This window comes from Hyperolius riggenbachi, chromosome 1 (genome assembly GCF_040937935.1).
Source record: "Hyperolius riggenbachi isolate aHypRig1 chromosome 1, aHypRig1.pri, whole genome shotgun sequence".
In the NCBI taxonomy this organism is placed as follows: domain Eukaryota; kingdom Metazoa; phylum Chordata; class Amphibia; order Anura; family Hyperoliidae; genus Hyperolius; species Hyperolius riggenbachi.
In genome coordinates, this window is record NC_090646.1 from 188,726,865 (window position 1) to 188,753,207 (window position 26,343).

Consider the following 26,343-nt stretch of genomic DNA (forward strand, 5'->3'; position numbering starts at 1 on the left):
AGTGTTCATGTGCAGTAGTCTGTGCAGGCGCAATGCATGTTCAAGCACAGTAGTCCGCACAGGCGCAATAAGTGTTCATGCGCAGAAGCATCAGCCTTTACGGGTAGCCAGTGGGACAATGGGTAGCACCGGAGTTGCAGCGAGGGACTCAAAAGAAGACTTCTAGTCCTTTAAGTGGGAATGCATTACATCCACTTTGAGTTATTTTTTTTTCTTCCAATTTCTTCACTAATTCTACACTCACAGTGGAAGCTGCTTTGTGTTCCCTGTAAAAACAGAAGCAAAAAAGTCGCACTGCACATTATGCGGTCAAAAGATCGCATACAGTAATGCACACAGTCAATAAAAAGTATGCCTCTCTGCCTCTGTCAATGCACGCGTTATGCGGTAACGCACTGCATTCTGTGCGTTGGGATACTGTGGTGAGGTGGATCCCAATGCACCACATGCACTCTGAACATAGCATAGACTTACTATTGCAGTGCGACTTTCTGCGTTAAGATGCACCACTGTGATCATAGCCTAAAATGTAACGGTTTACGCATAAAGGCAACCAAAAAAAAAAAAAAAAAAAAAGAGAAGGCGGCAAGTAGAATGCTGAAGAGGATTCTTCTCTGAAAGTATAGGTTTGCACCAATTATATAGAAGATTGTGCTTCTCTCACCCTGGCATTGAGGCAAGCAAAACATTACAGGATTGGTAGAAAGTGAACATAAAATATTATAATAATAATAAAAAAAAAGTGCAGAATCAAATAAGCGTACTATATTGGCAATGCGAAAACACTTGTAACAATCCTTTGAAGCTGTGTTCATATGACTAACTGCAACCCAGCGCTGTTTGTATATGCTTCCTGCTCGGGGCAGAGATATGGCCTTTGTGATGTCTTGTGATTGGCTACTGGGAAACTACATTTCCTGTAATACCAACCAGCTGTGTGCCACCTTGTAAGAAGAGATGTGCGGGATTGGGGGAAACTGGCACAGTTTTATCGGTGGAAATTGGATTTGTCTTGGATTCAAAGACATAGTTGATGAAATTGGATGGGTCCAGGGACAGGCAATCGACATTTTTGGGAAACTGGGCAGTTTTTAAAGTAAACAGTTGTGGAGGGGGTGGTGTGGGCAGATGCTTGTCAGCTACATAAAGCACCACCTATGTTAAATATTCCCAGTGGAATCAAGTCAGCATCCCTGTAGCCCTGTGAGCAAGGGGCGATTCTTTAAATCTGCACCTCATAAAAAAAAGGATTTGTGGATAGCCCCCCATTGAAGATATGCAATTGAGCAACATCGTGTAGCCACTTTAAGACTTAATCTGTCCATCCACATAGATTTCCACCCAATGTTCCAAAACGATTGATATCTATCTGAAAATAATAGAAGGAATCGATTCCTACCATACACTGCACATCAATTTCCAATTGATTCCAGCAGGTTTCCTCACTCTGTATATGCTTACATTTGGTTTAGTTTTAACATATACACGTTAGGCTTTTTTGTACATTAAATGTGTACTTCGAGTTTACAATCACATTAAAAGGTGATATAGATAAGCAATGTCAGTAACAGAAGATTAAAGCTATTGGCCATCACCAGGAAGTGTCTGATGGAAGGCGTCACGGTACTGTTGAAAGCAGATACTGTAGCAAGGTCGGACATGTTTCTTTGTCATACACAATGAGAACTGAATACAAACCAACAACACAGTGTAAAAGAAATCTCACAATGTCATCAGGGCTGTTACCCAGCAGCAGAGGTACATTTGGGCACCAAATCAAGTCCTGTGAAAATTTGGCATAGCATCCTTTGCTGAGGAATTAGTAAAGTGATCATTTGCTACCTTCATGTATTACCTCCACCTCATCAGACTCAGGCACAGGAATATCTTGCTCTGGAGACTCTCTGCTAAAGAGTTCATCCAGAATGGGGGCAGACGTAGGTGTAGTTTGTGGTGTTATTGTCTGACCAAACCCCTGATAGTGTCCTGAAGGGGAGGGTGGCACAGAAGGTTCAGCAGACAAGGGGTCCTGAGTTGATGGAGACAACAAACTGGTGTGTTCATTTTGATCCAAATCTTCAGGAAAAAACATTTTTCTCGGTCTGCCCATGACTGTTCTTCCTGAAAAATAAAACAATTAAAAACACACTTTTTACTAGAAACTAAAAATGCAGCGTACCAAGATCTACCCCAACTGATATCCCAGGGCAAAGATTCACATAACCATACAAGGGCTTTGCTCTCTAAAGAAATCTGAAGGGAATCGCTAGTACAGAATAAAAGTTCAACATTTTGAACTGAAGCCACCCGATCTTTTGAGCATATCTTTGGAAAATGAATCAACTTACGTCTTTTCTCCTATTTATATCAGTTGTATTGAAAATTCTTGTTGATAAAGAAAGAATCTTTAAATTAAAAAAAAAAAAAAGGCTTCAATGACCGAATTAAAATATCTCCATAGTTGGCCAGATGTAATGAGAACATACAAAAATGCAAATTAATAAGAGCAACAAAAAACAAACTTTACTTGGAATAGTTAACAGCAAAAGAAGAAACTATGCCTGCCGTCAGGCAGTAATATAGGCAGTTGCTGATGATTTCATACAGATTCACACCAAACGGTTTCTACAGAGCTGTGTAAAGACTATTACAGTTCACTGACTTGTTTTAAAAGTTAATTTGTATTTGGCAATCCTAGCTGTGCTTTTTTTTCTTATTTCTATACTCTAATTTCTTAATAAATTGCTCTTTCTTTTTTTTCCCCCACATTAAGGCTAGTTTCACAGTGGGACGTTACAGGCGCACGTTAGAGCAGCCTGTAACGCACCCCAACGCACAGCAATGAAAAATCAATGGGCTGTTCACAGTGCCCACGTTGCATTACATTGTAACGCAGCACGTCTACATAGCGTACTGCATGCAGTACTTTACACGCGGCTAAGCCGCGTTAGACGGTTTGCACATGCTCAGTAGGTTTTTTTTTGTTTCATTTTATGGGCGGAGAGAGGCCGCTACGTAGCCAGGCACATGGCTACTTATTATTCACTGCACTTGCAGTGTTTACATCCTGGAGCGGCCGCGGATTGGCTGGCGGGACCATGTGATGCGGAGAGCTCCGCTCACGTGGTCTCCGCAGTGCCTCCGACAGAGCAGGCGCACCAAGAGCTGCTTGTAACGTCCTGGTAAAGCTCTTGGTAGCGTCCTGCTCCAACACCACCAGGCGTTGCGTTAGGGGCACATTATGCGACCATAAGTCCCCTAAAACGCAACGTCCCACCGTGAAACCAGCCTTAAGGGAAAGTCCAAGCAAAATAAAAAAAATTAGTTTCACTTACCTGGGGCTTCTACCAGCCCCATGCAGCCATCCTGTGCCCTCGTAGTCACTCACTGCTGCTCCAGTCCCCCGCTGGCAGCTTGCCGACCTCGGAGGTCGGCGGGCCACATTGAGTACATTTTTACGCATTCCCGCTAGTGCAGGAACAATAACTCATACATTTTTACGCGTTACTGGTTCAATGCGTACATTTTTACGCATTGAACCAGTAATGCGTAAAAATGTATGTGTTAATGTTCCTACACTAGCGGGAATGCGTAAAAATGTACGCAATGCGGCCCGTCGACCTCCGAGGTCGGCAAGCTGCCAGCGGGGGACTGGAGCAGCAGTGAGTGACTACGAGGGCACAGGATGGCTGCATGGGGCTGGTAGAAGCCCCAGGTAAGTGAAACTCATTTTTTTTTTTTTTGCTTGGACCTTCCCTTTAATGAACAATGCTCACAAGTGCGAAAATCTTAAACGAACCTCTTTCCTAAAGGAACTTTGTCAATTGTGTGGGTTTTTTGGGGGGAGTTGCACTAACTTAACCTACAAGGGGCTGCTCCATAGCCCCCCATCCAATGGGAGCCTCCATCTTCTGTGTTGCTGTGCCGCAGGTTGAATATCCCGCGGTAACTTCCTGTGTTCCTGGCAGCCGCAATGGATGTGTAATCACATAAATGGGAATTACAACTCCCGGCATGCATCAGGTGTCCCCAGCATGCATAGCTGCTGCCAGGGACACAGAACTAGATTGCGATCCTGCAGTAAGGTGAGATAGAAAATGTAGGCATCCATATAGACATGGGGGCTACTGAACAGCCCTCCATAAGTAAATGCCTGCTGCAATCTAAAAAGCTCACTCAATTATTAAACCTCCCTCGGGGAGATTCATTTAAGTAGTTTTTACAAATGAGGAGGGAGGGGAAACTATATCCACCCTCTTCCCTCAAAAAGTTCATTATTGCCTTCAACAACCATGCAGATTGGGTGTCCAGGGAAGGAGGAGTCACACTAAGTGCATATAATTGCACCGCAACGCACTAGAATGGGCCTATTCATATTGTGTATTGGCTCCACAGTGTGTTGTGTTCCAGAGTAATAATGTGAGCTGAAAGCCACCATACAAAGCATCATAGCGAGCACATTACAAATGACTGGGGACGAGGTAACCGGGTGTTGAGATGCGTGCATTGTTGTGAAACGCCAATTATATGGAGGTGATATCTTGCAAGGGTATCAAAGCCTTGGCCTTATACACCCATGTATTGTACCGTAATTATATTTTACAGCACTACAAAAGGTTATGGCGCTATTAAAAAAAAAAAATCAGTATTGATAATAATAATTACATCTGCACTTATTTCTTCAATAAGATGCACTGGGTTGTCAATGGAGTTTATTATGGACTACCTTAAGAGAAATGGTCGCAACTTACCAACATTTCGTACTTGCTCTGATATATCTGCTCGTATATCCGATATGTCCCACATAGCAAGGAAGGAATCAAAGCATGACCCTTCCTCAGCCTCCTGTACATATGGCTTGTATGAAAAACTGAAGTGATGAGCTATGGCTGCCAGGAACATTTCAACACAAATGACAAAATCCTGATAAAATGGGAAATAAAAAAAATAAAAAAAAGTTATCAGTCAACATCATCATTTCAATTCACTTAGGAACCATTTACAGGTTTTATACATACCTGGGGCTTCCTCCAGACCCATGCACACAGATCATTCCCACTCCGCCGCCCTCGCTGCTGGAGAGATATGTAGAGGGCACACTTCTTTTGCGCAGACTGGCTGAAGTTACGGGACCCGGTACCAAAGAGAAAGAAGGCTAAGGATGGCGGCGTGGTAGCAATCTGTGCGAATGGGGCTGGAGGAAGCCCCAGGTATGTATAAAGCTTAATTTAACTCAGCTCTGGTTTCCTTTATGAATGCTAAAGCAGGCCTTACTTTTCCAAACAATAGAATCAAGTTCACCTAGCAGATGCCAAAGTCTTCCTAGATCTATGGTATGAAAACTCCTCCTGGGACCACCCAGGATCTTCACTATGTTCCACAAAAAGCATATCCTGTAAACAAACCATTGTTGCATACACATTCTTAGGGCTCTTTTCCACTATGAAATGCGATCGCAATTGCATTTGCGATCGCGTTTCAATTCCCACCAAGCTATTGCGATTGAGCTACTATACTCATAGTAAAGCTCAATCGCACCCAAAAAGTGGCAGGATGACGATTGCGTTTTGACCAACATCGCATCGCAATCAGATTACACTAATGGAAATTTCTGCTGCAGTTTCCATTAGATTAATGTACCTTGCAATTGGCGATCAGAATCAAATCGCAAGGTAGTATAAAAAGGCCCTCACTGCCGCCCACAATGTTCTGGGAACATTTTTTTGTACAGACGCCTGGAACCTTGATCTGTTCTAGGGAGAATGGAGGGGTGAGGGAAGGTTAGAGGTGCCCTGGGGGGAGGAGTGGAAGAGGCTACAACAAAACAACAATGGTTTTGAGGCTGGTTGTTAGTAATTAAAGGTATCCATACACCTCTTGATTTGCCACCACATCAACCATCAGATAGATCCCTCTCTGATCACAGACCGATTCCCAATAGATTTCAGCATTAAAGTGGACCCAAATTAAAAATACAAGATTTCAGAAATAAAATCTATTTACTAAATTATAATAAGAAATAGCAGCCTTTTTTCATCTGCATGATGACAAATATAAAATATTTTACATTTATTGGAGGAACTCCTCCCTTCCTTTCAAATTGCCGGGACAAAATCCGGCAAACTGGTGGAGTAGATGGTGTCTGGCAATGGAGGAATTGCTAATGGCTGCCCCCTGTATAACCCTAGTTATGAAAAGAGAAGGGTGAAAAGCATGCACTGAAATGATCATAGGTTTGAAGGAGTGTTTATTTATCTTTGTATGCAGTGGCGGCACCAGGGGGGTGCTTGTGGGTGCTCAAGCACTCCCTAAATTTGTCCAAGCACCCCCAAAGCACCCCCTGGCGTGAACTGACTTCAGGCGTCTAAGAGACGCCGAGTCAGTTCACAGCGGCAGCCCGAAGCAGCAGAGCAGGGCTACGGTAAGATGGCCGCCCGAAGCCCTGCTCTGCAGACTTGCAGTCTGCAGTGCAGGGCTTCGGGCAGCCATTTTCCTGTAGCCCTGCTCGCTGGGTAATGCAGGCTGCAGGCAGGAAGTCACGTGAAGGAAGAGGATCGTGGGAGCTGCGCGCCACAATTAGGTCGGGACAGGAGGAGGTCGGGACAGGAGGTCTTCTGACTGTAGGTGAGTAAATGGGTTTTTCTTTTCTTTTTCAGGTGGTGCTGCTGATTGGGGTCAGAACTGCTGAGCATTGTGCATATTGGGGTCAGATCTGCTGAGCATTGTGCATATTGTGGTCAGATCTGCTGAGGATTGTACATATTAGGGTCAGATCAGCTGAGGGTTGTGCATATTGGGGTCATATCTGCTAACGATTGTGCATGTTGGGGTCATATCTGCTAACGATTGTGCATGTTGGGGTCATATCTGCTAACGATTGTGCATATTGGGGTCATATCTGATAACGATTGTGCATGTTGGGGTCATATCTGATAACGATAGTGCATATTGGGGTCATATCTGATAACGATAGTGCATATTGGGGCCATATCTGATAACGATTGTGCATATTGGGGTCATATCTGATAACGATTGTGCATATTGGGGTCATATCTGATAACGATTGTGCATATTGGGGTTATTGAACGTGTTTTTTGTTCAAATCTGCTCACATTAATTGTATTTTCTTGAGAAAACCTACACAATTATGTGAATTTTCTGGGGAAAGGGTCACCAAAACTTGGGCCCTCTGTCTTTGCGTTGCACTTTTAAAGGGAACCCAAGGTGAGAATAATATTGAGGCTGCCATATTTATCTCCTTTTAAGCAATACCAGCTGCCTGGCTGCCGTGTTGGTCCTCTGCCTCTAATTCTTTCAACCATAGACCCTGAACAGCAGGTCAGGGGTTTCTGACAATATTGTCAGAACTGACAAGATTAGCTGCATGCTTGTTTCTGGTGTAATTCAGTTCACTACTGCAGCCAAATAGATCAGCAGGGCTGCCAGGCAACTAGAATTGTTTAAAAGGAAATAAATATGGCAGCCTCCATATCACGCTCACCCTGGGTTCACTTTAAATGACAGTTAGCCCCGCCCTCATCCGGTCATGACCAGGCCCATTTTTCGCCACATAGCCACACCCATTTTTTGCCGCGGCGGTCGTCAGCTACCCCGGAAATTGGTCCAGCACCTGCATAGCACCCCCTAAAAAAAAATTCCTGGAGCCGCCACTGTTTGTATGTGTCAGAGTGGTGCAACTAAATATTTTTAATTAAAAAAAATGTTTGGTTTGGGTCCGCTTTAAATCTATTTGAAAACGTCCTAGCGCTGTCATCTCCACCCAGGGCTGTGGAGTCAGAGTAGAGGAGTCAGAGCAATTTTGGGTACCTGGAGTCGGAGCTGGTGGTTTCAATAAACTGATGAGTCGGATGATTTTTTTTAACCAAATCCATAGCTTTTGTAAAAATTAGACTAAGCAGTTGGAGTCGGAGCAATTTTGGGTACCTGGAGTCGGAGGTTTCATAAACTGAGGAGTCCGAGTCTCATAATTTTTGTACCGACCCCACAGACCTGCCTCCGCCTAACGTCCCATCCCCCCCCCGGCTTGTGGTGAGCGTTATGTCACGCTGACGCAACTCCTCACTTTTTAAACTGCCATCACGAGCACCTGTACCACGTGACACCACTGCATGTACTGCCATCAGTACATGCGGCAATGTCGCATGGTACAGGCGCTGGGCATCAATAGAGAAAGAAGCGGGACACAGGAGAAAGCAAGTTGTAGCGCCGGTGTGACAGGTGACAACGCAAGCTTAGAAGGTACACATACACTTTGGGGGAAACCGGCTGGGAATCCACTGGTCATCAGGAAGGCAAATGCTGTTACTGCCACACACCCAATCATGCGCTTTTGAATTGAGATTGTTCCAGCATGCTGGATCCATTGTTTTAATTGGTTCGACTGGAAATCGATCTAAATGATTGAACAGGTGGCCATGTTGCAGCATCATTATCATTAAATTAACTGAATATTGATGCCAGAAAGAGTAGTGTATGGGCACCCTTAGTCACCCAGCATGATGATAATGGATCAGTAACAATGTCATCCGTGGCGTTGGAGGACACTTGTGCTCGCACAAGATTTCTAATCCAGCTTTCCTAGAAAGATTTTTCTGCCCAACAATCATAAGACGAAAATCTAGAGCATACATTGCTCAAGTCAACCCATCATAGAATATTAACCTTACTATTACTTACTTAATATTACTCATAACCCCAATGAACAGCCGTGGTTATACATGGAAGGGGAGAATGGAACAAGAACAAATACGATGTACCTGTAGTCCAGTAGCAACATCTTTTACAGTTTTCCAGTCCCATACACGGTCTTCAGAAATTATACCTACTTTTACCATAAGTGCAATCAATACAGCTTGCCTGCAGAGAATAATGTAACATTTTATCTGATATACAAAAAAACAAAAAACAAAACAAGAAATGCATTCATTATTACACATTATTCCAGAATACAGTTGTAATAGACACCCCCATTACCCTATATGCACTTACATGAGCATGCTGCGCAGTAGCAATTTTTACTTACTGCACAAGCGCAGAGCACTCCAGGCCACAGAAGGCCAGGAGGCGGTGCACGGAACGGGGCCGAGCATCGACGTTTGAGGGGAGCACCGGAGGAACGTCTAAGCGGGGGATGATGGAGAGGGACCAGAAGATTTCAGAGGGCTGGAAAAAGCCCCAGGTAAGTAAATGGGCAGAAAGTATTTCACTTTACGTTTCTTTTGACTACTAGTTTGCACAATGTGTATATAAGAACTGTATGTAAAGTCACTATACGGGCTTATGCCCTAGAAAAATATATATCCATTACTAGGCATTCTGCAGTGCATAACTAATGTTAGTGTCATGGTTGGTCAGCTCTCTGCTAAGCAACATGCATCCTATGGAGGAGGATTCCTGTGCAGTGAACAACACATAAATATGGCATTGCTGATTCTTGAATAAGCAGCAGCCAAGGACAGAGTGTGCCTGTACAGATAGCATACTCTTACTGAAAACAATCAGAACAATTGTTTTGTACAACTTAAGTTTACTGTCTATATCTAGCTATGAGGCTTTTGGAACATTTTTTAAACAACCTTAGTACTAAGCAACACAGCCCCCTTAGAGGACAACTATTGCAAAACAAAAAAATGTAGAATTTAACATGTATGTGTATGCATATGTACAAAATGTACATTTCTTTCAGAGTAACAGGCACTATCATTTTTCTTCCCTAAGTCGCTGTCACTTACAATAAGATGTAAAAATCTGACAAACTTTGGACTAGTCCATCCATCCCCTCATGAGGGATTCAGGGTTTTCTTTATTTTCAAGAAAGCTAGAAGACTAGCAGTTACTAAAACTTAACTTTTGATACAAGAAATTGTAGTGTATATGTGTGTATCACTAGTCCTAAACTTGTATTTATATAAGGGTATTGGGGTACGCTTGTAACCAGAAAAATCCCGCTGCACTAATGGGTTGGGTGAAGTAGAAAATCCTTTATTCTTTTAATCCATTATCAGTGTTACAATAAAAAGCTCACGCGTATCGGAGCATAAGATGGCTCCTTAATCATAGCTCTATTGGGGTACGCTTATTTAGGCTTAGGTAATGGGGTGGAGTGTATATAAGCTAGCATTCATTTTGTGGGATAGAGTGACCGATACCCTTATATAAATGCAAGCAGAGTTGTCTTAACCTGCTGGGCGGTCTGGACGAGCTCAGCTCGTCCAGTACCGCCGGAGCCTGCCGCTCAGGCCCTGCTGGGCCAATTTGGCTCAAATAAAAAGCAGCACACGCAGCCGGCACTTTGCCAGCCGCGTGTGCTGCCTGATCGCCGCCGCTCTGCGGCGATCCGCCGCGAGCAGCGGCGAAAGAGGGTCCCCCCAGCCGCCTGAGCCCAGCGTAGCCGGAACTTCGCTAAGGGCTGGATCGGAGGCGGCTGACGTCAGGACGTCGGCTGACGTCGATGACGTCACTCCGCTCGTCGCTATGGCGACGATGTAAGCAAAACAAGGAAGGCCGCTCATTGCGGCCTTCCTTGTTTATTCTGGGCGCCGGAGGCGATCGGAAGATCGCCTCCGGAGCGCCCTCTAGTGGGCTTTCATGCAGCCAACTTTCAGTTGGCTGCATGAAATAGTTTTTTTTTTATTAAAAAAAAACCCTCCCGCAGCCTGCCTGGCGATCTTAATAGAACGCCAGGCAGGTTAAAGGGAAGGTTCAGGGAGGGTGGGTAAAAAATAAAAATCAAATTCCACTTACCTGGGGCTTCCTCCAGCCCGTGGCAGGCAGGAGGTGCCCTCGCCGCCGCTCCGCAGGCTCCCGGTGGTCTCCGGTGGCGCGCCCGACCTGGCCAGGCCGGCTGCCAGGTCGGGCTCTTCTGCGCTCCAAGGCCCGGAACTTCTGCGTCCCACGCCGGCGCTCTGACGTCATCGGACGTCCTCCGGGCTCTACTGCGCAAGCGCAGTAGAGCCCGGAGGACGTCCGATGACGTCAGAGCGCCGGCGTGGGACGCAGAAGTTCCGGGCCTTAGGTAATGGGGTGGAGTGTATATAAGGCTTAGGTAATGGGGTGGAGTGTATATAAGCTAGCATTCATTTTGTGGGATAGAGTGACCGATACCCTTATATAAATGCAAGCAGAGTTGTCTTAAAGGGAAGGTTCAGGGAGGGTGGGTAAAAAATAAAAATCAAATTCCACTTACCTGGGGCTTCCTCCAGCCCGTGGCAGGCAGGAGGTGCCCTCGCCGCCACTCCGCAGGCGGAGTAGAGCACGGAGGACGTCCGATGACGTCAGAGCGCCGGCGTGGGACGCAGAAGTTCCGGGCCTTGGAGCGCAGAAGAGCCCGACCTGGCAGCCGGCCTGGCCAGGTCGGGCGCGCCACCGGAGACCACCGGGAGCCTGCGGAGCGGCGGCGAGGGCACCTCCTGCCTGCCACGGGCTGGAGGAAGCCCCAGGTAAGTGGAATTTGATTTTTATTTTTTGCCCACCCTCCCTGAACCTTTCCTTTAAGGGGACCAGTGATTCAAGTTCCCAATCTCACACATGCAATAAATAATAAAAAAAAAAAATACACACACACACACACACACACACACACACACACACACACACACACACACACACACACACACACACTTTTGTAGATACTATTATCAAAAGCAGCTCAGGCAGAATCCTTTATTTATTTATTTTTGTTTTTTCTAAGTCTCTTGTAACAAGCATAGATTTGAGTTTATATATCAGAACTGTGTTTTAAATTTTCTTTATTTTCAAAAGCATTTATTGAACAGCAGTTACTCAGTCTAATGCTGGGAATGCACAATTAGTTTTTTTGGCAGATGAACTGGGCGATCGATTTTCTGATCGTTTTCCATTCACGTCTATGATAAAAATCAATCAGAAAAACGATCTAAGTCAATCAAAGTATGCAAGCGACCAGGAAGCATATTTGTATAGGTCCTTCCTATAGAGGGCTTTTGTAAAGAAAAAGTTAATGTTGAGTGAGAATCCCCTATGATGAGATGGACTATTCCAAAACCTGTCAGATATGTCCGATTTTTATTGCCAACTGTAAATGACAGAAACATTGGAGAAAAGCAAGTTACAGAGCTCTGGGAGAAAACCAGTGTTAGTTACCTGGTAACATCCTTTTTAGTAACCTCCAGGACAGGTCCACCATGAGACGACATAGGCTCCTCCCAGGAACAGGAAACGCCCCACTTGAGCACTCTATAAATTTTAAACTGACCCCACTAACCTCAGTCAACCACAAGAACTGTTAACCAGAAAGAGGGTCATTCAACAATGTACCTAAAACCTAACTACATACATAGATAACTATATACATCTCCATACATATATCTATATATACCTTTATATATATCCCGTTATCCGGGTGGGTTACGGACCTGTCCTGGAGGTTACTAAAAAGGATGTTACCAGGTAACTAACACTGGTTTTTCCAGTAACCTCCAGGACAGGTCCACCATGAGAAGATGAGCAAGTAGATCTTACCAATTCTAGGGTGGGCCGACTGCCTGTAGAACTTTCTCCCCAAAAGATTGTTGTCTTGCAGTCATCAGATTCACCCTGTAATGTCTTGAGAAGGTGCCCATACTTGACCACGTAGCGGCTCTACAAATTTCTTCTGGCGTAGCACCCGCTCTGTAGGCCCATGATGTGGCAGCTGCCCTAGTTGAGTGAGCCCTAACTGTACCTAGCAGTGTAGATCCTGCTAACCTATAGGCCTCTTCTATACATATCTTTATCCATTTGGCTATAGTTCTTTTAGACATCTTTCTACCCTTTGTAGCTCCTGTGGTATTGATAAATAGAGCTCTTGATTCTCTGAAATCTGCTACTCTATCCAAATAAGCTATAAGGGACCTTCTGACATCCAAGGATGGCTCTTCCTTGAATGATGGTAGTACAATTTCCTGTGATCTATGAAATTTAGTAGCTACTTTAGGAAGGAATTCCTCACATGTCTTTAATATCACCCTGTCCTTAAACATTAGACAAAAGGGTTCGTCACAGCATAAGGCCTCCAGCTCGCTCACTCTTCTGGCCGAAGTAATAGCTACTAAAAAGATAACCTTCATTGTTAATTGTCTTAACGGAATCTCCGTTATTGGTTCAAATTGGTCTCCCTTTAAAACTTTTAATACTAAGGATAGGTCCCAAGAAGGAACTCTCCTATTGATTATAGGCTTCTTTCTTTCTATAGACCTAAAGAACTGAATGATAAGGGGATCGTTTGATAATTTTTTGTCCAGATAAGTAGATATTGCTGTCACCTGTACCTTCAATGTACTGAGAGCGATGTTCTTCTCTACTCCGTCCTGTAGAAATTCTAACACTGTGGGTATTATTCCTCCAGAAAACCCTGATTGTTCCTTCCACATGTTGAAAGTCTTCCAGTATTTCAAGTATATCTTCCTGGTTATCTTCTTTCTACAGTCCAGAAGTGTAGTGATAACTCTTTCTGAAACCCCTCTTTTCCTTAAAGGAGACCTCTCAGAAGCCAGGCAGACAGGTTTAGATTTGGTATGTAATTTACACTTCCTGTCTGCACCTGGGACAGTACCCTTCCGTGCGGGAGTCTCACTGGTCCCTCCAGCCTCATCTTCAGGAGAATTGGATACCAGCTTCTCCCTGGCCAGTCTGGAGCTATCAAGATTAATGTTGCTCTGGTCTGCATTAATTTCTGCAACACTCGAGGTATCAGCTGGATTGGTGGGAACGCATATGCCTTCTCGAAGGTCCAATTTTGGCTGAGCGCGTCCACTGCCTCCGCCCCCTCTCTTGGATTTAAGGAATAAAATCTTCTGCATTTTGTGTTTCTTCTGTTCGCAAATATGTCCAGCTGAGGCCGACCCCATCTCCTGACTAAGGTTCTGAAGACCTTCTTGGATATTTCCATCTCGGAATTCGAAAGTCTGTGTCGGCTCAGAAAGTCCGCCATGCTGTTTAAGGAACCCTTTAGGTGGACTGCTGATAAGGATAGGAAATTTTCTTCCGCTATTGCTAGGATTTCTATTGTCAGGTCTAGAAGCTTTTTTGATCTTGTCCCGCCCTGGCGGTTTATGTAAGCTACTGCCGTCGTATTGTCTGTCCTGATCTGTACATGCTGTCCCTTCAGTAACTGTACTGTTCGTAGTAATGTCTCTTTTACTGCTCTTAGTTCTCTGTAATTTGATGACTGGTGTCTTATTAGTCTTGGCCAGATTCCCTGGAACATCTTCCCGTCTAGATGAGCTCCCCATCCTAGGAGACTTGCATCCGTGGTAATATAACTCTGTGTTGGGATTATCCATAATCTTCCCTCGGTTAGGATTCTTTCTGACATCCACCATTCCAATGATTTTAATACTGTCTCTGGACATGTTACCTCTCTTTCCAAATCGTCCTGCTTCTTGCTCCAGACTTCCATCATCCAATATTGGAGCTGTCTTGTGTGCAATAATGCCCACTGGATTGCAGGAGATGTTGAGGTCAGAAATCCTAGTATTCGCATGACTTCTCTTATTGTTAGGCTTGGATATGCTATACAATCCTGTATTATCCTCTTTAATTTTGTCCTCTTTTCTTCTGTTAAGTACATCCTTTCTTTTTCTGAGTTTATGACTACTCCTAGAAACTGTATCTCTGATGTCGGTTTCAGTACCGACTTCTCCCAATTTATCAGCCAACCAAGAGCCTGAAGCTGATCTAGCACCTTCTTCGTGTTCTCCTTTCCTTGCTGATAAGAGTCTGCTACTACTAGTAGGTCGTCTAGATAGGGAATTACCAGAATTCCCTTCACGTGAAAGTCCTTTATCACTTCCCCCATTACTTTCGTAAATATGCGGGGTGCTGATGAAATGCCGAATGGCAGGACTCTGAACTGAAGGTGCTGAATTGAATCTTTCTGTTTTACCGCAAATCTGAGGAACTTCTGTGATGACTCTCTTATTGGGATATGCCAGTAAGCGTCCCTTAGATCTATATTCGTCATGACGCAGTTGGGGGTTAATAAGTTTCTCACAGAGAAAATCGATTCCATCCTGAATCTTTGATAAGTCACAAATGGGTTTAAAGGTTTTAGGTTCAAGATTAGCCTGAACTTGCCCGTCGGTTTCTTTACTAGAAAAATCGTAGAGTAAAATCCCTTGCGATGTTGATCGCACGGGACCGGAACAACCACTTTCTCCTCTATCATATTCTTTATGATGCATTGTAAAGCCTGACGCTTTTGTTTTTCCCCTGGCAGAGGAGTGGAAACAAACCTGTTTCCTGGAAGTGATTGAAATTGAATCTTGTACCCTTGATTTACCAGATTGAGGATGAAATCGTTTCTGCTTATCTCCGTCCACTGGGTATAGAATTGTGTTAGACGACCCCCAACTCTTTCCTTGGCGTCACTTCTTTTCCTGTTTTTCTGGGTTCCGAAAAGGAAAATTCCTCTTCACCCCTTCTCTATTGATGGCCCAGGGCTTCCTCTTCTGCTGAGGCTTATCCCTGACCTCCTGTCTATTCTTTCTAAAGAACCTCTTGTTCTGTATAAATTTCTTTTTCTTTGGGAATCCCTTCTTTCTATCTCCTGTTCTTTCTAGAATTTCATCCAACTGGGCCCCAAATAACAGGTCTCCATCAAAGGGTATGTTACAAACCCTTGCTTTTGAGGCCTGACTGCCCTCCCAATTCTTTATCCATACATTACGTCTAGCGGAATTAATTAAGGCAGATGTTCTAGCATTCACTCTTATGTTTTCTGCTGCAGCGTCCGTTATGTAATCCGTAGCTTTTGACACCACCTCTAATGACTCTAGGATTTCCTCTTTAGACGCTCCTCTCTGTACTTTCTCTTCAACATCCTTTACCCATAAGGCTAATACCCTGGATACACATGTTGTTGCGGCTGCTGGTCGAAAATTTGCTCCTGCTGAAGTCCATGCTTTCTTAAGGGCAAACTCCACCTTCTTATCCTGTGGATCCTTAAGATATCCCAGATCCTCAAAAGCTAATTCATTATCTTTATTGACTTGAGAGAATGCTGCATCAAGTCTTGGACATCGATCCCATACTTTGGCATCCTCCTCAGCAAATGGAAATCTTTTCATAAATCCCTTAGACATAAACAGTTTCCTATCTGGGTATCTCCATTGACTCAGAATAGTATTCTTTGTAGATTTATGTACCGGAAATGTAAGTGGCTCCTCCGGTTCCATTCCCTGATACAATCTGTCATGTAATGATAGTTGTTCAGATTTCTTTGGCTCAATCTTTAAAGTATTATTGATCGCCAATATAAGTTGATCAGTCTCATCAGCCGGAAATCTGAATCTAGACACCTTTATCTCTGATATACTCTCCATACTCTTGGCTGAAGATATTTCAGATTCCTTATCATCCTCTTCCTCCCTTTCCTCAATATCTTCATCTTCAGAGGAAGAAATAATAGGTCTTTTAGTGGAGGATTTACTCTTACTTTTACTTTTTGCCGGCTGTTCAGACCCTGTCTCACCTGTACCAGGTACTGGGGATGTCAGTGCAGCCGTACTAGCTCCCGCACTAGACGTATCTGTAGGTGGGACCATAGCAGCAGAAAAAACCTCCTTTAAAGATTTAATTGTATCAGACATTTCTTGTTTAACTGCTGTCATAATTTCCTCTTTTAAACCCCCTGATTGTTCTTGAATCAATTTAACAAAACAGGGTTGGCAAAATTGTTTAGTGTACGTATGGGCAAGTTTTGTGTCACAGAGCGGGCAACGCCTCCTGGGCTTTGAAGGGTCAGCAGACTCTGTGCCCTATAATAAAACACAAACAAGACCAAATGTCAATCCTGTGCCCTAATTGTAGCTCTAAGGACACCCAGGTGCATAAAGAACTGAAAGTGTGATTAGAGTGACCGTCCGTACACCAAAAAATTAAAAAGGTACATGTATATCAATAAACAATACATAGACCCTAACTGAGGTACTCTGGGAAGGAAATATACAATATACTCCGAAAACAACATGATTTGAAATCAAAATAAGCCATCTGAATGAAATAGCGACCAAAATGACAGCCAGATGCGCAAAATATATATATGAGTATATATATACCATTTGTATGAATTCAAACCTCAGACAGACTCAATATATACATAGATAAGTAACTTCTGCCCCGCAAGAGACCTCCGATCAAACGCTTTAAGCAGAATCATGCCATGTGTCTTAATGTCTACCATTAAATCAGACCTCAGTATAGACGCGGCATAGGGGCTCCTCGGCTCATACCATAAAGGTCACCAAGCCTTCCGCCCATCTTACCTTTCCCGGCTCCTGCTTAGCGTCCATCCTGCTCCACTCGCAAAACGAAATGCCGAGCCATGCAGGTATCCGGCGTCTCTTCACTCACGCCGACCGGAAGTGACGTCGCGTATGGGCGGAAGTACGCACTCCGATCGCCGCCATTGAGGGCAACCCCACTGCCAGTCCCTCCGGACGCCCAGGATTGGCCCACGTCACTTCCGGCGCGCCACAGCCTCCGCCACGAGTGAATCATGGACGCCGCTCGCGTCCTCGGAACCACCACCACCCGGGCAGCCATAACGCTCAGTAGAAGGTAACCAGCGCAACCTTCTCCCATCGGACTCCACTCCTCTCCAGGCCGGTCCACCATGCGTCGCCAACCAAAGGTCCCCAGCACACCTGGCTAGACGGACCGGCGAGCGACATAGAGTACTCTTTCCTGGAACAGGAAACGTCAACTGAGGTTAGTGGGGTCAGTTTAAAATTTATAGAGTGCTCAAGTGGGGCGTTTCCTGTTCCTGGGAGGAGCCTATGTCGTCTCATGGTGGACCTGTCCTGGAGGTTACTGGAAAAAGTACTACTTATATGTATGTACACATTTTTTCCCCCAAGTCTCACCCTGTGCTCTCTGTGATTGGCTCACAATGATACATGGTTAGAAGCGAATAAAACTAGCTCCTGATCGGTACATACAACTCAATAAGGATGGTTAATGAGATGCAGATCATTCCAGGTTGATGCAGGATAATGCAAATGTATACAGTTTTAATGCAGACCAATCCAATTTCACCTTGGCGAGTTTCAATTGGTCCATTTTCAAGCTGCATAAATTTGCATCTTATAGAAACACTTAAGCCAACCTAAAAAATGGGTTTTACTCACCTGGGGCTTCTAACAGCCCCCTGCAGCTGTCCGGTGCCCACGTAGAGTTGCTCCGATGCTCCTGGCCCCGCTGGCAGCCACTTCCGGTTTCAGCGGCAGGAGCAGACAGGCGACAGCGCAGTATAGAGGGTGCTATTGTGGCCAGGAACACGAAGAATCACTCGCGTCCCTGACCTGTCGGCTCCTGTCACCGAAACCAGAAGTGGCTGCCAGCGGGGCCAGGAGCATCGGAGCGAGTCTACGTGGGCACCGGGCAGCTTCTGGGAGCTGTTAGAAGCCCCAGGTGAGTAAAACTCACTTTAAGTTGGCTTAAGTGACCCTTTAAGGACCATCCTTACAACAGAGCCATCATTAGACAGTTGTGTTAGCCGCTGTGCGTATGCGTGACTATGGTGGGAGCACATTAAGCTGGTGTCTCTATGCTTTATCAGGATTAAACATTCATATAAACGGCATAGAGCGTGGTTCCAAAAGCAATTGAAATTTTTGCATTCTAAATTTACTAAAAAAACAAAAAAACAAACACTCACCAGAATGAAACAAAGACAACCAGTTTAACACACAGAAATTTGCCCACTGGCTGGATTGGGTTCAGTTCTTCTCTCAAAACGATATAGAACAGCACAAGACAGTACATAGCAAACTGGAATAGAAAACATGCAAAAAATAAATACTATAAAAATCATGACATCAAACTAAAAAAAACAAACATTTATTGAAAGAGTTCCTTTTTCATGTTCAGCATCTCCAGGGTCACCTCAAAGGTATGATCAGCATGCTAGTGACACCTCTCTTTAGATGCACCCGGTGTTCAAGCATAAGACATTCTATAGAAGAACTGATCACAGTCGCCAGGAAATACATTTACATTGTTCTGAGCTCAAAGTTCTGTCAGCCCACTCAATATAGAGGATCAAGGGACATGGGGCTGTGCCAGGCTAGAATTTACCAGCTACAAGCCACGCTAAATAAAAAAAAAAAAAAAAGTATTCGTCCACCTGGTTTCCTCCACCTTTGCAAAGGTTCCCATTCACATTTATATACCTATCTACCATGTAGCCTTTGCTTACTAACTTCAAACCTAAAAGATGGGTCGGCACTACTCTGGTCAAGTATTAAGCTGTTTTATTGCATGTGATAAAAATGACAGACACTGTTTCGGGCTATAGACCATTGATGGCTTATGCAATTTGAAAACAGGCTCTACAGTCCGGAAAAGCGTCAGTCATTGCTGCCTTTTATCACGTGCAATAAAAGAGCTTAACGTGAATTCAAGGTGAGAGTGATATGGAGGCTGCCATATTTGCTTCCTCTTAAACAATACCAGTTGCCTGGCAGCCCTGCTGATCCATTTGCCTGCAGTAGTGTCAAGCATCCAGCTAATCTAATCAGGAACACCTGATCTGCATATGCTTATTCAGGGTCTATAGCTGAAAGTATTAAGGCTCATACACATATCAGACTATAGTCTTTGGAAAATGAAAGATCACAGACCAATCTTACCACCCTTCATGTAGTATGAGAGCCATACTCTACACAGTCTATTCTATCAGATAAAAATCTTTGCAAGATGCTGCACACACAGATGCTGTACAGACACAAAAGATCAGTATCTGCAAAAGATCTGTTGCTGCCAAAAATCCATTCCTGCAAATGGCAATGATAGTCTATGAGATCTGACATTCATCTGCAGATCAAGCAATCATCCGCAGATCTGACAATCCATCCTGATGTATCTGATCTGCAGATGAATGTCAGTTAAATCATGTGTGTATGATGATCTGCAGATCTCATAGACTATCATTGCAATTTGCAGGAATGGATTTTTGGCAGGAACAGATCTTTTGCAGATACTGATCTTTTGTGTCTGTACAGCATCTGTGTGTGCAGCATCTTGCAAAGATTTTTATCTGATGGGGAGTTCAGCTCCATAGAATAGACTGTGTAGAGTATGGCTCTCATACTACATGAAGGGTGGTAAGATTGGTCTGTGATCTTTCATTTTCCAAAGACTATAGTCTGATGTGTGTATGCACCTTTAGAGTCAGAGGATCAGCAGGACAGGCAGGCAACTGGTATAGTTTAACCACTTGCCGACCGCCCACAGCCCATGGGCGGCGGCAAAGTGGACGCCTAAAGGACCGCAATACGCCTTCAGGCGGCGCGTCCTTTAGGCATGCCGGGGGAGCGATCGCGTCATTGATGACGCGCGCTTCCCCCGGCAACTGGCTCCGCCCACCCGCCGTAACATCCCGCCGGCCATACGGAAGCGCCGGCGGGATGTTAACCCCGCGATCGCCGCTACAAAGTGTATAATACACTTTGTAATGTATACAAAGTGTATTATACAGGCTGCCTCCTGCCCTGGTGATCCCAGTGTCCGAGGGACCACCAGGGCAGGCTGCAGCCACCCTAGTCTGCACCCAAACACACTGATCTGCCCCCCCCCGCCCACTGATCGCCCACAGCACCCCTCAGACCCCCCCCTGCCCACCCCCCAGACCCCTGTTTGCACCCAATCACCCCCCTAATAACCCATCAATCACTCCCTGTCACTATCTGTCAACGCTATTTTTTTTTTTTATCCCCCCCCCCCCCCTGCCCCCTCCTGATCACCCCCCCACCCCTCAGATTCTCCCCAGACCCCCCCCCCCCAGACCCCCCCCCCCTGTTGTACTGTATGCATCTATCTTCCCTGATAACCTGTCAATCACCCGTCAATCACCCATCAATCACCCATCAATCACCCCCTGTCACTGCCACCCAACAATCAGCCCCTAACCTGCCCCTTGCGGGCAATCTGATCACCCACCCACACCAATAGATCGCCCGCAGATCCGACATCAGATCACCTCCCAAATCCATTGTTTACATCTATTCTCTCCTCTAAACACCCACTAATTACCCATCAATCACCCATCAATCACCCCCTATCACCACCTGTCACTTTTACCTATCAGATCAGACCCTAATCTGCCCCTTGCGGGCACCCAATCACCCGCCAACACGCTCAGATTGCCCTCTGACCCCCCCTTATCAATTCGCCAGTGCATTAATTACATCTGTTCTTCCCTGTAATAACCCACTGATCACCTGTCAATCACCTGCCAATCACCTATCACCCATCAATCACCCCCTGTCACCCCCTGTCACTGCCACCCATCAATCAGCCCCTAACCTGCCCCTTGCGGGCAATCTGATCACCCACCCACACCATTAGATCGCCCGCAAACCCGCCGTCAGATTACCTCCCAAATGTATTGTTTACATCTGTTATCTTCTCTAAACACCCACTAATTACCCATCAATCACCCATCAATCACCCCCTATCACCACCTGTCACTGTTACCTATCAGATCAGACCCTAAGCTGCCCCTTGCGGGCACCCAATCACCCGCCCACACGCTCAGATTGCCCTCAGACCCCCCCCCCCCCCTTATCAATTCACCAGTGCATTAATTACATCTGTCCTTCCCTGTAATAACCCACTGATCACCTGTCAATCACCTGCCAATCACCTATCACCCATCAATCACCCCCTGTCACTGCCACCCAACAATCAGCCCCTAACCCGCCCTTGCGGGCAAACTGATCACCCACCCACACCAATAGATCGCCCGCAGATCCGACATCAGATCACCACCCAAGCGCAGTGTTTCCATCTATTCTCTCCTCTAAACACCCACTAATTACCCATCAATCACCCCCTATCACCACCTGTCACTGTTACCCATCAGATCAGACCCTAATCTGCCCCTTGCGGGCACCCAATCACCCGCCCACACGCTCAGATTGCCCTCAGACCCCCCCTTATCAATTCGCCAGGGCATTATTTACATCTGTCCTTCCCTGTAATAACCCACTGATCACCTGTCAATCACCTGTCAATCACCCATCAATCACCCCCTGTCACTGCCACCCATCAATCACCCGCTGTCACTGCCACCCATCAATCAGCCCCTAACCTGCCCCTTGCGGGCAATCTGATCACCCACCCACACCAATAGATTGCCCGCAGATCCGACGTCCGATCACCTCCCAAGTGCAGTGTTCACATCTGTTCTCTACCCTAAACACCCACTAATTACCCATCAATCACCCCCTGTCACTGCTACCTATCAGATTAGACCCCTATCTGCCCCTAGGGCACTCAATCACCCGCCCACACCCTCAGAATGCCCTCAGACCCCAGCCCTGATCACCTCGCCAGTGCATTGCTTGCATCTATTCCCCCCTCTAATCACACCTTGAGACACCCATCAATCACCTCCTTTCACCCCCTAGCACACCTACCCATCAGATCAGGCCCTAATTTGCCCCGTGTGGGCTCCTGATCACTCGGCCAAACCCTCAGATCCCCCTCAGACCCCCTTCCGATCACCTCCCCAGTGCATTGATTGCATCTATTTTCCCCTCTAACCACCCCCTGAGACACCCATCAATCACCTCCTGTCACCCCCCTAGCACTCCTATCCATCAGATCAGGCCCAATACAACCTGTCATCTAAAAGGCCACCCTGCTTATGACCGGTTCCACAAAATTCGCCCCCTCATAGACCACCTGTCATCAAAATTTGCAGATGCTTATACCCCTGAACAGTCATTTTGAGACATTTGGTTTCCAGACTACTCACGGTTTTGGGCCCGTAAAATGCCAGGGCGGTATAGGAACCCCACAAGTGACCCCATTTTAGAAAAAAAGACACCCCAAGGTATTCTGTTAGGTGTATGACGAGTTCATAGAAGATTTTATTTTTTGTCAAAAGTTAGCGGAAATTGATTTTTATTGGGTTTTTTTCACAAAGTGTCATTTTTCACTAACTTGTGACAAAAAATAAATTCTTCTATGAACTCGCCATACACCTAACGGAATACCTTGGGGTGTCTTCTTTCTAAAATGGGGTCACTTGTGGGGTTCCTATACTGCCCTGGCATTTTAGGGGCCCTAAACCGCGAGGAGTAGTCTAGAAAACAAATGCCTCAAAATGACCCGTGAATAGGACGTTGGGCCCCTTAGCGCACCTAGGCTGCAAAAAAGTGTCACACATGTGGTACCGCCGTACTCAGGAAAAGTAGTATAATGTGTTTTGGGGTGTATTTTTACACATACCCATGCTGGGTGGGAGAAATTTCTATGTAAATGGTCAATTGTGTGTAAAACAAATCAAACAATTGTCATTTACAGAGATATTTCTCCCACTTAGCATGGGTATGTGTAAAAATACACCCCAAAACACATTATACTACTTCTCCTGAGTACGGCGGTACCACATGTGTGGCACTTTTTTACACCCTAAGTACGCTAAGGGGCCCAAAGTCCAATGAGTACCTTTAGGATTTCACAGGTCATTTTGCGACATTTGGTTTCAAGACTACTCCTCACGGTTTAGGGCCCCTAAAATGCCAGGGCAGTATAGTAACCCCACAAATGACCCCATTCTAGAAAGAAGACACCCAAAGGTATTCCGTTAGGAGTATGGTGAGTTCATAGAAGATTTTATTTTTTGTCAAAAGTTAGCGGAAAATTGATTTTTATTGTTTTTTTCACAAAGTGTCATTTTCCACTAACTTTTGACAAAAAATAAAATCTTCTATGAACTCACCATACTCCTAACGGAATACCTTGGGGTGTCTTCTTTCTAAAATGGGGTCATTTGTGGGGTTCCTATACTGAACTGGCATTTTAGGGGCCCTAAACCGTGAGGAGTAGTCTGGAAATCAAATTCCGCAAAATGACCTGTGAAATCCTAAAGGTACTCATTGGACTTTGGGCCCTTTAGCGCAGTTAGGGTGCAAAAAAGTGCCACACATGTGGTATTGCCATACTCGGGAGAAGTAGTACAATGTGTTTTGGGGTGTATTTTTACACATACCCATGCTGGGTGGGAGAAATACCTCTGTAAATGACAATCTTTTGATTTTTTTTACACACAATTGTCCATTTACAGAGTTATTTCTCCCACCCAGCATGGGTATGTGTAAAAATACACCCCAAAACACATTGTACTACTTCTCCCGAGTACGGCGATACCACATGTGTGGCACTTTTTTGCACCCTAACTGCGCTAAAGGGCCCAAAGTCCAATGAGTACCTTTAGGATTTCACAGGTCATTTTGCGGAATTTGATTTCCAGACTACTCCTCACGGTTTAGGGCCCCTAAAATGCCAGGGCAGTATAGGAACCCCACAAATGACCCCATTTTAGAAAGAAGACACCCCAAGGTATTCCATTAGTAGTATGGTGAGTTTATAGAAGATTTTATTTTTTGTCACAAGTTAGTGGAAAATGACACTTTGTGAAAAAAACAATAAAAATCAATTTTCCGCTAACTTTTGACAAAAAATAAAATCTTCTATGAACTCACCATACTCCTAACAGAATACCTTGGGGTGTCTTCTTTCTAAAATGGGGTCATTTGTGGGGTTCCTATACTGCCCTGGCATTTTAGGGGCCCTAAACCGTGAGGAGTAGTCTGGAAATCAAATTCCGCAAAATGACTTGTGAAATCCTAAAGGTACTCATTGGACTTTGGGCCCTTTAGCGCAGTTAGGGTGCAAAAAAGTGCCACACATGTGGTATCGCCGTACTCGGGAGAAGTAGTACAATGTGTTTTGGGGTGTATTTTTACACATACCCATGCTGGGTGGGAGAAATAACTCTGTAAATGGACAATTGTGTGTAAAAAAAATGAAAAAATTGTCATTTACAGAGATATTTCTCCCACCCAGCATGGGTATGTGTAAAAATACACCCCAAAACACATTCTACTACTTCTCTTGAGTACGGCAATACCACATGTGTGGCACTTTTTTGCAGCCTAACTGCGCTAAGGGGCCCAAAGTCCAATGAGCACCTTTAGGCTTTACAGGGGTGCTTACAAATTAGCACCCCCCAAAATGCGAGGACAGTAAACACACCCCACAAATGACCCCATTTTGGAAAGTAGACACTTCAAGGTATTCAGAGAGGGGCATGGTGAGTCCGTGGCAGATTTCATTTTTTTTTGTCGCAAGTTAGAAGAAATGGATTCTTTTTTTTTTTCTTTTTTTTTGTCACAAAGTGTCATTTTCCGCTTACTTGTGACAAAAAATAATATCTTCTATGAACTCACTATGCCTCTCAGTGAATACTTTGGGATGTCTTCTTTCCAAAATGGGGTCATTTGGGGGGTATTTATACTATCCTGGAATTCTAGCCCCTCATGAAACATGACAGGGGGTCAGAAAAGTCATAGATGCTTGAAAATGGCAAAATTCACTTTTTGCACCATAGTTTGTAAACGCTATAACTTTTACCCAAACCAATAAATATACACTGAATGTTTTTTTTTTTTTATCAAAAACATGTTTGTCCACATTTTTCGCGCTGCATGTATACAGAAATTTTACTTTATTTGAAAATTGTCAGCACAGAAAGTTAAAAAAATCATTTTTTTGCCAAAATTCATGTCTTTTTTGATGAATATAATAAAAAGTAAAAATCGCAGGAGCAATCAAATAGCACCAAAAGAAAGCTTTATTAGTGACAAGAAAAGGAGCCAAAATTCATTTAGGTGGTAGGTTGTATGAGCGAGCAATAAACCGTGAAAGCTGCAGTGGTCTGAATGGAAAAAAAGTGGCCGGTCCTTAAGGGGTAGAAAGACTGTGGTCCTCAAGTGGTTAACAGGAAATAAATATGGCAGCCTCCATAACTCTCACATTGGGTTCACTTTAATAGTTGACCAGAGTGGTGCCAACCAATTTCAACATTTGATGTTGGTATGCCCTTTGAAACTCAGGGGCAGGGGTCGTGGCTCAATGATTGCTCCGTTTTATGGTGCTCCAACTTTTTTGCTTACTAAGACTGCAGCTCTTACTGCAAATACACGTATCCTTTAAAGTGCACCTCATGAGAAATGGAAAGCGATTATGCATTGCTGACTGTCCTGAAAATACTATTCAACTTGTATGAAATGCAGATTCCATCGCTTTAATACCTTCTCAAAGGAGGATTTAACTCTATTGGTGGCCATACACTGGTCGATTCGCCATCAGATTCGACCAAAAGATAGATCCCTCTCTGATCGAATCTGATCAGAGAAGGATTGTATGGCCACCTTTACGGCAAACAGATTGTGAATCGATTTCAGCCTGAAACCGATCACAATCTGTGGAGCTGCCGCCCCTGCATACATT

General features: G+C 44.7%; 1 protein-coding gene across 1 annotated transcript in view; it reads right to left on the minus strand.

The window, feature by feature from the left end:
- Nucleotides 1-696: 696 nt before the first annotated feature.
- The window catches only part of TMEM184C (transmembrane protein 184C), a 52,832-nt gene continuing 27,185 nt past the window's right edge, over nucleotides 697-26,343 (minus strand). The window contains exons 7-10 of the mRNA XM_068279279.1: nucleotides 18,698-18,810; nucleotides 8,778-8,877; nucleotides 4,752-4,923; nucleotides 697-2,121 (exon numbers count right to left, since the gene is read on the minus strand). Coding sequence (XP_068135380.1) covers nucleotides 1,832-2,121; nucleotides 4,752-4,923; nucleotides 8,778-8,877; nucleotides 18,698-18,810 — 675 coding nt within the window. The 3' untranslated portion in view covers nucleotides 697-1,831. The remainder of the gene's footprint in view (nucleotides 2,122-4,751; nucleotides 4,924-8,777; nucleotides 8,878-18,697; nucleotides 18,811-26,343) is intronic.